The sequence below is a fragment of the Sparus aurata genome, chromosome 6, assembly GCF_900880675.1.
Source record: "Sparus aurata chromosome 6, fSpaAur1.1, whole genome shotgun sequence".
NCBI classification, from domain to species: domain Eukaryota; kingdom Metazoa; phylum Chordata; class Actinopteri; order Spariformes; family Sparidae; genus Sparus; species Sparus aurata.
This window is the reverse complement of record NC_044192.1, coordinates 26274393-26290882: the sequence shown is the minus strand read 5'-3', so window position 1 is coordinate 26290882 and position 16490 is coordinate 26274393. Positions and strand designations below refer to the sequence as shown.

General features: G+C 40.5%; 2 protein-coding genes across 10 annotated transcripts in view; one reads left to right on the top strand and one right to left on the bottom strand.

Annotated features, from left to right (window-relative positions):
• The window catches only part of tacc1 (transforming, acidic coiled-coil containing protein 1), a 35916-nt gene that overhangs the window by 12191 nt on the left and 7235 nt on the right, over positions 1-16490 (bottom strand). For 5 of the 6 annotated variants that reach the window (XM_030419628.1, XM_030419625.1, XM_030419627.1 and 2 more), the window contains exons 1-2: positions 3849-4388; positions 1617-1726 (exon numbers count right to left, since the gene is read on the bottom strand). In XM_030419628.1, coding sequence (XP_030275488.1) covers positions 1617-1726; positions 3849-4018 — 280 coding nt within the window. In that variant the 5' untranslated portion in view covers positions 4019-4388. Of the gene's footprint in view, positions 1-1616; positions 1727-3848; positions 4389-16490 lie in introns of those variants that run through there. The other variant, XM_030419630.1, reaches the window with a different exon arrangement.
• On the top strand, positions 9012-16213 carry aggf1 (angiogenic factor with G patch and FHA domains 1). Of its 4 annotated transcripts, none has more exons than XM_030419633.1 (16): positions 9012-9092; positions 9238-9299; positions 9568-9761; positions 10365-10464; positions 10554-10759; positions 10992-11123; positions 11255-11455; positions 12567-13005; positions 13187-13298; positions 13568-13619; positions 13722-13823; positions 13908-14073; positions 14696-14775; positions 14868-14995; positions 15176-15275; positions 15377-15712. In XM_030419633.1, the coding sequence occupies exons 3-16, from the start codon at positions 9576-9578 to the stop codon at positions 15614-15616; spliced, it is 2244 nt and encodes a 747-aa protein (XP_030275493.1). In that variant the 5' UTR covers positions 9012-9092; positions 9238-9299; positions 9568-9575; the 3' UTR covers positions 15617-15712. The 4 variants fall into 4 exon arrangements, with proteins under 4 accessions (XP_030275493.1, XP_030275492.1, XP_030275495.1 ...); XM_030419632.1 differs by having other exon boundaries at positions 9068-9143; positions 15377-16213; XM_030419635.1 differs by lacking the exon at positions 12567-13005 and adding an exon at positions 11633-11702 and having other exon boundaries at positions 9068-9143.

Below are 16490 nucleotides of genomic sequence, written 5' to 3'. Positions count from 1 at the left end.
ATATGCAAAACATACGGTCTAATTTAATTATTAAAATGAAGTGTTTTGCATTTGTTTACAATTTTGTTAGGAAATACTTAGTTGATTTTAGTACCACTGTGATTTACATATGATGCATAGTAAATGGCATTTATAATGTTTAAATGACTACCCCTTGCAAAATAGTGTTTAGTATATTAACTCAATTCAATTAGAAGTTTATCATGCATTTCACCACAGGACACACACAAAAACCCTAAAGTATCCATTTGTTAATGTAATCAGGTGCCTTTTTGGCTTTAACAAAGTCTCCAACTATATCAATCATAATGTTTATAAGCTGCCATCATGTGTAGACTGATACTGGTTTAGTAATGGAGACTTTGGATGGGCACAGACAAACACGGCCATCAGCATGTTTACATTTAAAGAAGTTTCTAGAGGCACTTAAGCTCCTGCCTGCCAGGATTTAAACTTCCTCATTCACAGCTGCATGAAGGGATGTTTGTTGTTGAAACACAAGTGAACTCCTTCCTCGCTTTATACTGGTTGACTCTCACAACGCACAGTTTTGGAAAAGGTTGTTGGGGCTGTTTTGCAGGAATAAGTTGATCCTATCAAAACACCCCTCACTTCAACACCTGGCCTTCTGAACACCTCCTTAAAAAGGGAGCTGCATGATGGCCAGATAACAAGCTTTGTTTAGTCACTCCCCTCATTGTGACCCCTATCAGTTTCCAATCCAAACGGTGCAAACTGAAGCTTTTGTTGAACCTGCTGAATTCCAGAGCAAAGGCCATTCCCACACTTTGCTGAAGACTCCTCCTCTTAGTGATTCAAATGACAATGACAGCACTTCCGCCATCATCACACCCAAAATACCAACTCAGTGTGCATACCAGCTTAACATACCAAGCATGTTTGGTAAGAGTAACCTTAGTTACCTGTAGTAAAACATTGCAATTCAACACACCTTTGTATGATCCATGGGAAAATTGAATATAAGCATAACTTTTAAGGGTACTCAAAAGTTCAAGCTAAAATGCTGTAGGTAGGTACATTCCTTCACAGTCAGACAGACATGTGTATCCAATTACTCTGGTATTGTGGACCTGATATGCTACAGTTCAGACACAGAAGTCACACACACAGAATTGATATATGTCGAAATGTGCTATGCATTGTGTTGCAGAGAATGTTTAGCATGCTAACTAGCTAGCCCTGGCCCTTTCTGTTCCAAAGCTCCTGTGCTAGCAGTGTAAACACCAACACTTTCCCACAGCTTCAAGCTCCCAGTTTGGACTGCTAGCTGCAAAGCTAACTGAGCTAACAGCCTGTAGCTAATGGCAGCTGCAGTCAGCAGCAGTTATCGGTTATCTTAATATGCTGCCCCCTATTTAATTAGAGTGTTATTTTAACAATTTTTAAATATAGCACCTTTAAAGTGATTGTTTTAATGTATAAAGATGACTTAGTCGACATATTTTAGACAGATGTTTTCCTCTGTTTCTGAAATGAGAGCAACATCACAAGACTATTGCTGACAATCTATAAGACATGATGTGTCCATAAAGTATATGCAGTTATTTCTACATCCTCTCTCTCACTGTCTGTTCTTTGCTAAGCAGTGGCCTCACCTGTTTTGTCTAGATCAGCGTTGTTGTTCTCCAGCTCTCCTGGGAAGGTGGGAGGGGTGTGGACAGGAGTTGCAGCTTCGGGTGTGCCAAAATGACCCTCTGAGTCAGAGCTGTGGAAGTCAGAGAGAGAAACACACAGGAAGAGAGCATGAACTTCACAAACATCCAAAAGATGAGAAAGAAAGAGGTCAGAAAGATCCTGACTCAGTGACTGGGTCATAAATACTGGAACTATGTCAAAAGCAAAAGGCTGAATCAGCACTATGAAGTGTAAAGCAGACTTTACAGTGTAAAACAGAACTGCATTATGTGCCAGTAGAAGGACAAATACAATTATTTAATTCTATCCCCTCCACATTCATTTTAGTCATACAGAGATTGTCTAACTCCAAATACTTTGGGATTTATTAAGTCATAGTCTACCAGTTCTACCTTGTGATCCTCTAAAGTGAGTGTCTAATCATGAGCCCTCATCAAAACATGTTACAGACTGAGTGTAGTCAGAGAAAGAGGAAGTGGGGCAACCCACTCTTTTCCTGTCACATCTTTAGCAGTATAGAGTATGATGTTTGAGACTGTACCATATTAACTATGTATCTATCTTAAAGCTGCAACATGTAAGAAACAAGCTGTTAAATTTATAACTGAAAACCCCTGCTAACTGTAGCTGCCGTAATCTAGTTCAGTTAGCCTTGTAGTTAGCAGTTCACACTGGGAGCTCGGGGACAAGTGGAGTTTTAATGTGTACACTGCGAGCACAACAGCTTCAGACCGTTTAGCCCAGGGCTCACTGGATAGCATGCTAACTTCAGAAAATATCTCAGCAACATAATACATAGACATCCAAATGTGCAGGTGCGGCTCAGGGGTAGAGCCAGCGTCTTGTTATCTGGAGGTTGCTGGTTTGATTCCCCTGGTCTGCATGTCAAAGTGTCCTTGGGCAAGATACTGAACCCCAAACTGCTCCTAACATGCTGGTTGGCACCTTGCATGGAAGCCACCACCATCAGTGTATGAATGTGTATGAATAACTGTAAGTCGCTTTGGACAAAAGCATCTGATTAATGCCGTAAAATGTTAATACTGCTATCAAATTACGTTCTGTTGATCATTTTGAATATGTTTTTGAGTGTTTCCAACAAGAAAATCTTACATATTGCCCCTTTAATATAAGATGTAAACACTGCAACTCAATATAGTTTTAAGTAAGTTAAATATCCACTAGACTCTGGTTAGATACCCGATCTGCTGTCTTATACCGGTTTGAATCGCACTTGGCAAAACAGAAATTTCTCAGAAATGGTGGTGTCCAGTGGTGTTCCCCAAGGCTACATCCTACTGATTAGTATATACATGCTGCTCATATCATATTATCTGCAAACAAACAGTGACTATTATTGGCAAATAAATGACACTCAAATGACACTACATATGTTTTTATCTTTATATAAGATGTGAACATTGTGTCTGAATACAGGCTACAGACTATTTGGACCCTTTTGAACACCGACTTGAGATTTTAGCATTGTAGTGCGGCAACAGTCAGTCTGATCTGATCACCACAGGGAGCCACATCACAGTGTAGTTAGATATTGACAGTTAGATAACTGCTCGTCTGCTGGGATAGTACATACACCAGGATTTTGGGCAGGGTGCTGATAAATTATCCGGTCAATAAAATGTCAGCAAAAATAAAGTAGCTGTGAATACTTGTGTGCATTTAAAACAACTGCCAAGATAAAAATGTTATCAAAGCACACATGAAACAATAAAGGCCACGATGCCTTGAGCATGTGTCAGAGCTTGAGTTTGTGTGTTAGCAATGATTACATCATCTAACCAAACAATACCTGTCTCTGCAGTGCTGGCGTGTGTGTTATTTATTAAGGAGCTACAGAAACGAGGATGAACCAGTGAGGCTGAGAAAAACAGACTACACCATGGCGGCCACACCAGAAATGTGTCAGAGCTGCACGACAACATAACTCACTAGAGATTTCAGCATGTAACCGAGAAGAAGTCAATGCAAATCTCACAACAAATGTGTTTTATCTTCTTTTCCTTCGCTCTTTTCATCCAACCTTTGTTATGTTGGACATTCCTTAACCTGACAGGTGGACACACTCATCACCATTAGAATGTGTTGACACACATGTGAAAATGCCCCTGTCTCCAGTCCAGACAGTGTGAATCACAGCTTGAGTTGTCTCGGAGCTCAAGCACAACACTTGCCTGCAGCCTTGAGATCTCTCCTCCTCCTCCCTCTCCTCTTCATCTCCTCTCTCTCCACGTTGCTCCCTCTCCTCGCTGGTCTCCAACCCATCCTCATCCTCCTCTCCCTCTCCTCCTCGAACTGCCGTCCACGTCCATTTGGCCCATGACACGGGTGACAGCCAAGACATCCCTCCTCTTTCCCCGGGGGTTTTCTTCAACCCTCAGTCGACTCAAATATTCACCGGGCTGGTCTCCAAAACCTGACGGATCTTTTTCTGTGCTCAGATTTCCACCCTGCCAACAGATTTCACATCTTTCCAAAGAGCCTCTCCCTTCACATGATTTTCCAGTTTATCATGAAAGGAATGAGACATTTCTTTTTTAGTCTTCTGTTTGAATATTTTCTGTCTCCAAATCAAGCAGATTTCAGCTGCTCTTCTCTCTTCTCTTTTCCAGTCACGCTCCCTCTCCCTCTGTGGCAAAATACCTCAGCTCTGATCAGCTGGGTTTCAAAATGCTGTTCTCACACTCTCCTCCTCTGAACCCCCCTCCAACCGTTCCTCTCCACCTCGGGCTAGTCCACTGACAGAAAATACAGCAGGGGAGGCAGGAAGCTCAAAGCTCTCAAAATGGGGCAGCTTCCCTTTACTCAACCAAATGATTTGCCCTGTGGGTGGAGAATGGTATATCCCTGTCAGGCCGCTCTTCCACTCTGAAGCAGAAGGAGGGAGTCAGAAAACAAACACTGAAGGAGGAGGAGGAGGAGCTGGACTGTTGGGGCTCCACATTTTATAGCCCAGAGAGAGGTTTAGGAATGTGGGGCTGGATCTTAAAGCCTTCTTTGCTCCCCAGGCTGTTTAACAGTTAACTGTTTCTCCCATCCAGTGGCATGCATGCATGACCAGGGGAACCAGTTCTGTTGGACAGCCCCAGGAGCTATACCTGGCTTAGGTAACAGCTCAGACCACTTCAATGCACTCATTAATGGACGGTAAAAACCCCTGGTAACATCTGACAGGTATTGTTGAGTGTCATCAAGGAAAAGAAACCACGATGTTACTCATGATATGTGTCTGCAAAACAGTAGAGTCTCTAAAACAAGTAATGCTGCTAAAAAAGCCTGTTGGCTATAATCAAATGAAGACTCCCAAAGTAAAATAATCCCAGCCAGAAACACTGCTAAAATTGATCAATTACTAACAGATGATGCTGCGGATTGCACAATTTAAATTCTTCTTAATCATAGCTCTCTATTTGACCCTGTTGATCATACTATTTTGTTGGATTGAAAAATTGCCTTGAAAAAATAGTCTGCCGCCAAGATACTGCTGTATCACACCTCTCCTTTCTCTGGAACATGTTCCCTAAAATCACACACTGGGACGACATTATACCAGCGATGTTTGGTTCAACATGAGAAAGCAAAGCAGGTGTAATGACAGGTCTTTTAAATGGAAGTACTGTGGGAGCTTTGGTTTGGCTTAAATCGAGCTTGTAAAACTTTTTCAGCAATGGTAATGTCCAGTGGTGTCCCCCAAGGCTCTATCCCTACTCACTTTTTGTTCTGTATTCACATGCTCGTGCTAGGAGCTGTTGTCAATAAAAACAACATTCATCATCATTGGAAGACACTCAGATCTATGTCCCATCTCAAATCAGTGAAGATGAAATGAAGAGCTAGGTGTCTGGATGTTATTCTTTTACATTAAAAAATGCTTTCATTATGACATCCATTTTTTAATCTTTTATATGCTCTTTTTATTTATTTCACTTATTTTATCTTGAGTTTTCCCACATAGAGCACTTTGTATCTCTTGTTTTGTAAAGTGCTTGATATATAACAGCTAGGCTAATTAGTGACAGAAATCAGCTATAAACTAAGTCTAACAATAACCAGTTTGTGAGTTTTCACAGCAAAATGAAACACATACCAGAGCTGGAAAGTGGCCACAGCTTATGTGCTTATAGACAGGTTCACATTATTCTGCCTTAAAAAATAAAGCAGCTCATAGTAGCTTCTTGGAGATATAGCGTATGGGTGTGTAAGTCGACAGATAACAAACAAGTCGGAGCACAGAAATGCGTAACATGTCTAACTCGGCATGTGCAGTTTCAAACAGAATAAATCGATTGCTCATGTCATGTGTTTATGCCAACAAAAAGCAGTAAAAGTAATTCTATTAATTATGATTTGTTAGACTTGGTTGAATATTAATATAAACATCATTGCCTGCTACAAGTTTCTTCATGGGCAGTATTGACAGGAGGAATGATTACAGCCTCTAAAAAGTCTGTCAAGTGAGTGCTGCAGTATACCAGACCCAGATAAACCCTACACAGCACTCACAAGTTGAAATCAACTAATAGAGGTTTCACAGACAAATCTCTTATAAATGGCTTATATCACCCACATTTGCAGCAGTGTATGCAATAGTAACTACTTGTTACTTTTTCAAGAACACCTATATAGTATATTCTATGTTTTCTTTTTTTAACTGCATCCTGTGTGAATTGTTTTCTAATACTGTACTCCCCCTCCTGAAACTCCTCTGACGTTTAATTTGGCCACACAGCCCCTAAACTCCTCCCAAATTCCACTGGAGGAACAGAGACACACGTGCCTCAGTCAGGCTCGAAGTTTCCACATTGGACCAGAAAGGGTGGAGTTGGTCCCCTGCCCAATTAAATGTGCGGGTCTGGTGGAGCCTAAGGTTGGGGTGAGGATGAGGACGAACCCTGCTTACACTGATCATGTGCAAGTAGTAGTTAAAGGGATTTATGAAGTGATTATCATTGTTGAACGAGGATCAAGTTGTGTCTTTCTTCTGGGGATTAGTAATTCTTCAAAAAAGCACCAGGCTTTCCTACTTTTTAAGTAACTGAACCACAGAGGAGATCCTGGGTGGCTCAGGCTTATTGAAGAAAAGATATACTGTCTTCCCACACACAATGGGCTTTGATCACATTTGACTGATATACAAATACAACACATAAGAAACCTGAAAGAAGTAATGGTGGAGTATATTCTACATCGATGGATTTTTTTTCACAATAAGTTGGCGTGTGTAAGTGGAAAGAGTATTTAACTTGTTGTCTCCATGGCTTCTCTGTTTATTCTAAATGGCTCCCTGAATCAGTGAGTGAGGACTCATGTCAGCCTGGGATAAGTGGGTTATGTAAGAAATGGTTTCTATTACAATTCCTAACACAAAATCATGGCTATTTGTTGCCAGTTTTTTAGAAGCACGCTAAAGGAAACTGAACCAAGTCCCATCTTCTTTTCCACTCCTTTAAAAACAAACCAGTCGCACTCACACTTGACAACTTTATGCCTGCTTTTCCAGTCTAAAAATGGCATCAACAAACATCAGTAGGTAGCGTGAGGCAGCTGTGTGTGTGTGTGTCTCCACATAAAAGACCCCTCCATTCTTAGAGGCTGCTCTACCACCACCACCACCGCCACCGACATCAATGGTCCTGCCAAGGAGTCTGACGGTCCACTTAAATCCAAACACATCTCAGAAGTGCTCAGATTTCAAACACAGTGGGTGGAACTCAAAAGACATTTTCGGGAAAAAGAAAGTCATTAAAACTCAACCCCCCCCCGGCTTTTCCCACAGCAACTTCAATTCTGCCCATCTCCGTGCAAATGTGATTAATGACACAACTATGTTTAATCTCCATGTCAGGCTTAACATCCACTAACAATTTTTTCTGCCAAGCCACTCTGTAATTTACACACAAGCACGTGATATTTTTATACTGTGTCTACAGGGCAACACTTTAAATACACTCTCACCATAAATAGAGACTGTGTTTCAGTTTTAGGGGACAATAGCAAAGCCACATCATTATACAACAGCCCTCCCTCTGGACACTGTATATAGACAGAGAGGAACGAGCTGAATCAAAATATGGCAAGAAGAATAGTTGTGTGTGCATTTGAGGAACAGAGGAGGAAGTGGAAGGACAAGTAGAGCAAGGGCTACTGACAGAGACGATGTGTGTAACAATGTTAGCATAATATAGTCCTGACCTTTGCCTGTGAGGGAAACTGAAATGTCTGCAAATATAGACAGCTGTATGCGACTCAAACTGAACAGTGTGAGATGAATAATCATTAACTGGCGACTAAAACTACTAGCAGAAAACGAAAAAGAAGTTATGACCACATCCTGCCAGAGGTGAGTACTTTCACAGGACACAAATGTAGGCCTACTCACAACTCACACTATTTCCCTCAATTTCACTTTGAGCTGTCAAATAACAGAATCAGTGTGTTGCTGTGACATCTAGTGGTGAACATGCAAAACTACACCTTATTAAGTGCACTTTAATAACAAATAACCATTCCTGAAAATGCTACTTACATACTCTGATAGCGATCACCAATAATACATTATTAAATAAAAACTTACTGCAACTTAAAAAAAGTTAGCATATATAGTTAGTATATGAACGCTATTGTGTTATACACCTGCATACAGTACAAATTCCGATTATACTCAACGTGTTCTCTGTCGCACACTAATAAACTGTAAAAATGTTCACTGTGGTCACATGGTTACTTTCCCAAGTTTTGTAAAGTTATTAGATGTATTAAAAGCTCATCATATAAAGCCATATCTCAGCTACAACATACAGTAGGAAATTCTCTTATTTTTTTATTTAAAAAATGCTCAGTATTAGACAAGTGCAAGCATTAAACCGAAATACTGAGTTCTAATTTAAAGGTCCTCTTAAAGACCAGCTTTAAACCTCATGTCAGTTGATTTCGGGCTTTCGAGATACTCAAAACAACTCTTCAGTTAAATTACCGAGAACAATTACCGCGGACCTAAAAGTCCTAAAAGTATTTACAGTTTATTTACAGCATTTATTTTACTGTACAAAATACACATGCTTACGAATTCACGAAACACTGTGCAACTTCAAAACAAGACATTTTAAAATAAAATCTTTTTGTAGTCAATGAAATGTTCAGAACGCTACTGACGCTTACCAGGGTAGGTCCGTAGTACGACGTGTTGCTAGCAAGAACATACATCACACATTGTAAAAGGGCGGGTAAGTTAAGATAAGATAGTTTGAAGAAAGGTGAAGGTAAACGATAAAAAGTAAAATCTACTAGATGTATATTTAAAAACTATGTAAATACTTCGTCGTTGGGTGGCAGTAAAGCTCTTCGAGTTGTGTCAGCTGTGCAGTGGGCGCTGAAGTCCTCCAAACCCGAAGAAGAAGTACTTCCGTTGTGACGTAGTTGTGAGTAGTAAATGGCGGTTGCGAACAGGGTGGACAGTAAACATTACCACGGTTATAACTCTAACTGTCTAATTATCATCAAAACATGTACTCTACTGTGTCGGAAACACAGAGCAGTTACAAAATGTCCTTTTTCAACTTTCAGGTCGGTTCATGTGCCGTGCTGACAGGAAATTCACTGGCAAACAGACGAAAACGAGGCAAACGGTAAGAAGTGCACCGCATAGACGAAGCTAGCGAACTAATGGTACCATCACTAGGTTAGCACAGGTAGGGACAGCTGATGGTTATTATATTTTTGTGGCGATTTACCACACAAGTGCTGTGTTGAACTTTTTGCCGACTGGGCTGTTGAAATACCTCTTAACAACCTCAAACTTAGAACAAGACGGATGAGCTGGCTAAGCCACGGCTAATGTTCTGAACCTGCTTTCTTGTGCGAGTTTATTTTAAAGTTTATTTTTAACGCCTTCAGTTAAACAAATGGAGAACGAAGATGGAGAAAAAGACACGGAGTCTGAAGAGGCTGAGCTCCGCCTGACAGTTGAGTCGCTGAAGCAGGAGCTGCAGGAGTGCAGAGCTGAGCTGGCCAAGTTACAGAAACAACTGAAGCAATCCGAAAGACTGCAGAGGAGCACAGAGAGCTACAACGAAGACCTCAGGAAACAGGTTAGTCCATGCTGATGACGTTAACAACAAATACACACCACTGTGTGATTAGACGATCTATGTTCTCTGTATGTCAACACTTACATACACATACGTATTTATGCTGCAAAGCCCTTACATATTTGGTGTTGATATGATTGATATGATTTAAAAAAAACTATTTATCAGTTACAATGAAATTGTTACCCTGATGATAAGAAATATAGTTTCTTTCACCCAGTAGACATTTTTTGTTCCCAAGATGCTTGATATGCAATTACACAATGCAATCATTGTTACTCCTGTACATTGCACTATGTCATGACACTGCAGTCAAATACTGCAGAGTTTCCCCAAGAACCTGTCAGTCAGAACCAAACACATCTCACCTTTTAAATTATGTTTAAACCAGTTAGATGATGACCGGTTAATTACATGTAATAACTATGGATGTGGACTTTATTTTAGATAAGGTGGTCCACATCTGGTTTAAAACACTCAATTAAACCCTCAGTTAAATTGGTCAAAATTTGAGAATCTTTGCTTTTTTTAGTTAAGTTATCAACGTGGGTGTTTTCAGTGTGTCTGTCAAATTAATGTATCTGTCAACATGTTTTGTTTCAGGTTGACCAGCTGAGCGCAGAGATTCATGAACGGAAGAGAAGGGACAAAGATCGAGTTGACAGTGAAACCCAGACAGAAGAATATGTGTGGACAGAAACTGGTACGTCACTTCGTATGGACATTAAATAAAATAGATGATCTCTTCAGTTAGTCAGAAAACTAATAAACTATCACAACGTTCTGTTCCAGATTATTACAACTACTACTATGGAGGCTACAATCAGAATCCAGAGGCTTCAGACACTCAGGAAGGTCTGAACCCAGAAGCCGCAGTAGAGGCAGCTGATGTCAGCGAGGCAGCAGAGGTTTCAGCACCAGATGAAGCAGCAGCAGCAACTGTTGTTGTAACAGATGTTTCAGGTCAACCTGAAAATAGTGTTGCACCAACAACTGAGGTTGGTTTTATTAAAAAGTTATTTTAACAAAAAGTAATTGCAAAACTTCATTTTTTTTGTCACAAATGACTAATGTATGATTATCAGAATTGGAATTGATGATTTGAACAATCAATCAAATGGTTTATAATAAAAAAAACACTGCAATAAGGAGATGTTCATATTAATTGGTAGATTTAATATATAAATGTAAGTTTATATTATGACCAATGAATCGCTTTATGTCTTTCAGGAGGGTGATGGAGGATCCATAGCTGACATGTTGAGGGTCACTGCTGAAGAGGCTATGACACAGACTGGGTTTGTCTTTGATGAGACTACTGGGATGTACTACGATCACAGCACAGGCTTCTACTACGACTCGGTTCGTCAAACACCCTCTTAGTAAAATAAGGCTGTTTGTGACAGAACGAATTTAGCAGCAGTTTAGATTTGTATCTGGCAGAAATTGTGTGCCAGTTTTTTTTATCTCATACATGTTTTTCTCTTCCTCAGGCCAGTCAGTTGTACTATGATGCCAACACGGGCATTTATTACTACTACGATGCAGAGAGTGGACGATACCAGTTTCATTCCAGGATTGAGGTTCCTACTGCACAAACTGCTGCAGAGCCTGTCCAAGAAAAGAGCACTGGTGAAAAGAAGGGCAGAAAGTTAAAGAAAGGGTTAAAGAAAACTTCCAACCAGGACGATAAGGTATGTAAAACCTTGTTTTAGTGCATGACATAGATGCTTTTATAGTTTGTGCCTGACAGCTGGCTTTTGACTTTGTAGTTCCCCTCCTGACTTGATTGGTTTCAGTCTTCAAAGCTTATTTTTTTCTTATTATGTAAACGTGAGGCTAGTTGACTAAAAGATTATCCTCTGACCTAGGTGCACGAGGTGACTAACTCATTGGCTAATATGAAGATTTCTTCTTACTGGAATACTGCATCCTACAGAGGTACCCATTTGATATCAACACACACAGCAATTCAAAATAGCATTTGAAGATATTTTCTAACTTGGACCTTAATTCAGTAGTAATGCCATGTCACTAGGAGGAATACATACTTATAAATCAATCATAATGCCCCACTGAAGATCACAGGTTCTGTAAGTTGCAGATGAAATAGGTTACAGCTAAACCTAACCCTAACTAAAATGCAATTGCAGCTATCAAATGCAGTCAAATATCAGACTTTTCTGTCTAGGACTCCTGTCAATCTTTGCACCAATTTAATTAAGTTTGTAAGTGAATATAATAACACAAAAAATCAAAGAAAGATAGGATATTTGAGTTTTTTCAATAAATATTAAAAGTGTTTGTTTATTAATTGGCACCTGGCCTCCTGTCATTCTGCAAAAGTGACCACCAGACAAAGTAACTTGAGTATGCCTGCTCTAAAGTAAATAATACAATTTTAACACAATAAATAATGTGGTGGACAAATTAGGAAAGAAAAGCCCAGGTGAAAAATATTTGGAATTTGAATCATAAAGAATCCAGTCATTTCCTATCATATCATATCACAGCACGTCAAATAGTTGTGTGTGTAACCAAACAACTGACTTTGAATTTGAAATGGACACTAGTGACTTGTGATTACTCAAGGATTTGGTGACCTGTTCAAAATGAAATTTAGATTATTGATTTCCCTGGGAATACTGTAACTTGGTAGAGTTTTGTAGTGACTGGTCTGTGAAGACTGAAACCATGTACAAACATAATGGCACACACGGACCTGGGGATCTACAAAGTCAGCTGGCCTGCTGTCACCGAACATCAATGGAGATGGTAATCTCACTTTTGACTGTCTGATGGCAGGAACTCATATTCGATGACGTAAAGTTGGAAGAAGAAGAAACTGGGTGGGTCGAAAAGCAAACAACTAAGAGGACCACTGAATCACGAAAACTGAAGCGAAAGTCTCGCAGCCCGGATGTTTCCCCTCGTAGAAAAGATTCTTCTAAACATCGAGAGGAGAGCGATAAATCTTCATCAAAGAGGAAGAAGCAGAAAAATGGCTCACGCTCTGATGAAAAAGGTAGATCAAAGAAGAAAATGAAGAAATCTAAGTCAAAAAAGAAGAAGAAAAAGAGCCCAGCACCAAGTGATGACTCTGAGAAGAACAGCGAACCAGAAGAGGGTGAGATCACAGAGTCGGAGAGAGAAGAGTGGGAGTCCACACCCTCGTCCTCATCATCGTGTAGCTCTACCTCCAAGGATAGCCCAGAGTCAGAGATGGAGACTCAGAATCAGGAAGGTGAGAAAAAAACAAGCTGAATTCAGAGCTTGTTCAGGGCACATGTCTTCACAATTAGTGCTTGTATTCATTTGTTCTGTCTGGTACTAACATCATCTCATTACCACCTGTCATTGGTCTCTTAACAGTGTAGCTTTCTAAGACTGCTATAATCCTGTGACAATGCAATGTTTTCTTGCAGTCATGTCAGACATGTGGCCCCCCTGTGTCAGAGTGACAGTTGTCAGATCTCCAGTCCTGCAGATTGGCACTCTTTTCATCATCACAGCCGACTCTCCAGCCACTGTCGGCAGGTTTGTCCTATTCGTATTGTCATTCTCTTTTCTCTCATGTGGCAGTACCAGTTAAATTTCTAGAAGAGGTTGCATACTTTCTAAACAAATGTTAGATAAACTTGTTTTGGAATGGGTCGCTATACTAGAAAACGTTAAAATACCAAAGACAGAATGAGCTTGCTTAATGAAATTAAAAGTAGTGTCTCACTTTGGGAAGATGTGAGGAATTGATCCGTCCATTATTCATAAAAATAGCTTGAAGACTATCCACTGTCTTTGTGTTGCAGAGAGAAAGATATGGACCATGCAATCCGAATACCAGAGATGGGAGTCAGCAAGGTATTCCTCTTAACTTTTCGTTTTCTCCAGGAACTGACACAAGGCATTTGCCTTTTGCAGGATTATGTCCCATTACTAATTCTGAACTGTATTCGGTTCCAGTTCCACGCGGAGGTGTACTTTGACCAGGACCAGCAGAGCTACATGCTGGTGGACCAGGGAAGCCAGAATGGAACCGTCATCAATGGTAACAGGATTTTACAGGTCAGCATTTTGTCTCATTTTTTTGCCTGTTTATAAAATAGTAAGATCTCATATCAGCAATGACGACGAATGTTTCTTCTGCAGCCCAAAATCAAGTGTGAGCCACACGCACTGATGCACGGTGATGAAGTGAAGATGGGAGACACCGTGCTGTCCTTCCACATCCACCCGGGTACTGATACCTGTGATGGCTGTGAGCCTGGTCAGGTTATGGCTCACCTCAGCAAGTACAAGAGGGAGGAGAAGACAGGTGAGCCAACATTGATGAGTCCAAGTGGTGAAAACTGTATGAAAAGCCTATTATGTTTTTTACTGTTGAAACTTTTCCAAAAGAAAAAGCCTTTTTTTTATTGTGCTTGCTACCTTCTTCTTGTCTGAAGATATGAGAAGAAAAGGATTTTAGAATGCAGTGTATCCTCTACAATTTTTCTCAGCAGGTTGTTGCACCTGGATGGTGAGTGCAAAACTAACTTTTTGACTCTTTTTAGATGACAACATCCACTGCCCAAGCATCGTTATACCATCCAAAAGTATGCATATTGGGCAAACTGACATATCCCTGGCAGTGTGAGGGAATGCCTTACAAGATTCAGTCACCAAATGGATTGTTGTTCAGCCAAACCTTTTTCTTGTTCCCCTGTTACAGAATCTCTGCTCTGTTTGTCACTCTGCCTGAGGAGTAAATGCTGTACCCGCACCATTAATTTTGTTGTCATAACTTCAGTGATTGACATCCTGTCACTGTTCCATTGGCTCATCTTCAAAGTGATGACAGAGCAAATTCCGAAGCTTTGGCAACAATAATTTTGTAAAATGCAACTAAAGGAAACACTGGAACATGTACATTTCGCTTATTCTGTGTTGTCCCAAAGGCCCTGCTCTCACCAAAGAGGATAAAGAAGCACTGAGACAGAAGGAGCTGAAGCAGATGAAGGCCAAATATGGCCTGCAGGTGAGTGTTGGCAGGACTACCAGCAGTCAGTTGAAGTTTTAAACCCTTGTCTCCTCTTTATGCAGCCAATCTCTGTGCTTTTCTGTAAACAGAGCAGCGAGTATGAGGAGGCCAAAGCCCTAAAGAACCGAAAATACATGGACCGAGCAGAGTCCCGACGACAGACGGTGGGCAGCGAGGGTGTTTTCAAACGAGATGATGCACCAGCTTCTGTTCATGAGTGAGTTTTTTTTTCATTTGACTTCTGTATTTCTGTCTTTATTAGGAGTCTCATGAGCTTCCACAAAGACAAGAAAACAATACAGTCCAAACATAAAGAAGAGCAATGAAATGCTGAAGAAGGATAAAAACAGATAACGTGATAATCATGTATTATTGTGTCTTCCTATTCTTCTTAAAGGGAGATCAGTGAAGTCAATAAAGGACGGAAAATGCTGGAAAAGATGGGCTGGAAGAAGGGTGAAGGACTGGGTAAAGAGGGAACTGGAATGAAAGCCCCGGTAAGACAATCTGGTGATGTTCCATTGGCAGATTCTGTTTTGTTAAAAATATAGTGTAAAGCAACAAAAATGATTTTCTTTCTCGTTCCACTTCCCAACAGATTGAACTGAAAATCAGGAAGTCCCAGTCAGGGTTGGGGGCCGATGCTGCCTTGTCTCTAGACAGTGTTTCTGTGACCAGATCGAAGTCTCAGAAGAACTGGGAGAAAGCACGCGAGAGGTTTGCTGATTCATGCCAGCCTGACATGCTGTCGCCTAAAATACAGAAGAACAGTTCCCCCAAAGCATGGGTCAGAGCAGAGGAGAGCGACACAACAAACACACAAGATGGCCAAAGTTAGGACTGAGCGAGAATGTTCATATTTATTGTGGATTTAAAGTCTGTCAGGTTTGACGCAGATTAGCAAAGGGAGTCTTTTTTTTTTTTTACTTTCTGAGGATATGAAAATAGTGTCTTTTCTCTTCAATTTTTTACTTGGCCTTCAGCAGGTGGAAACGTCTCTGAAGAGAACAGAATGTGAACACAATTATCTGCAAACACTATCTGTCAGCTGGTTGTCTAGTGCCGTGCATTAACAGTTTGTAAAAGTCGCTTGTCGTCTTTGTAGATTGTTTGTTTGCTACATAAGTGAATGTGTGGAATGTTTACAGTCTCAAAAAGAAGAGCAGTGTGTTTCACGGTCCAATGTGTTTGTAGTCCAACCTACAGAGGAGTCCTCCCAGAATGAAGAGCGCATGAGTCGCCTCAAGCAAATATTAACACAGTGGAGCTATATTTCTCACAATGAGATCATGCTATGATGAACAACTGTGCATGTGTTGAGACAACCCCGCGAGTGATCATGTTGGAGTTTTCACAACAGCTTTGTGTAACTATTGTCTCATCTGCATTTAAAAAAAAAAATGCTGTACATTAAATTTTGAACATGTGCAACCACTTGCTGCTTTATGGTTCATTGCCTGTTTTATTGTCACTGTTTGCTCAGAAGCACACATACACACACTTATGTAAGGCCAGTGTGCAAACATATTTAACAGTCCATCTGTAACTGTGGCTTCATTCTGAGGGTGTGTGAATATTTGCATGTGTGTGCAAGTGTGTGCTCAGAGGCCACTCTCGCACCAAATGGAAAAAGAATGCAAGTTTAGTTGGTGCTACAGATACTGTTGGAACTACATACATCACAAGTTTTAAGTCAATGATTAATACTAAGT

Excerpts from the sequence above, each read along its gene's own strand:
- aggf1 (XM_030419632.1), top strand. The coding sequence starts at position 9,576 with ATGGAGAACGAAGATGGAGAAAAAGACACGGAGTCTGAAGAGGCTGAG. Across the intron at positions 9,762-10,364 it reads ACGAAGACCTCAGGAAACAG|GTTGACCAGCTGAGCGCAGA; the intron begins GTTAGTCCATGC and ends GTTTTGTTTCAG. Across the intron at positions 13,006-13,186 it reads GGAGACTCAGAATCAGGAAG|TCATGTCAGACATGTGGCCC; the intron begins GTGAGAAAAAAA and ends GTTTTCTTGCAG.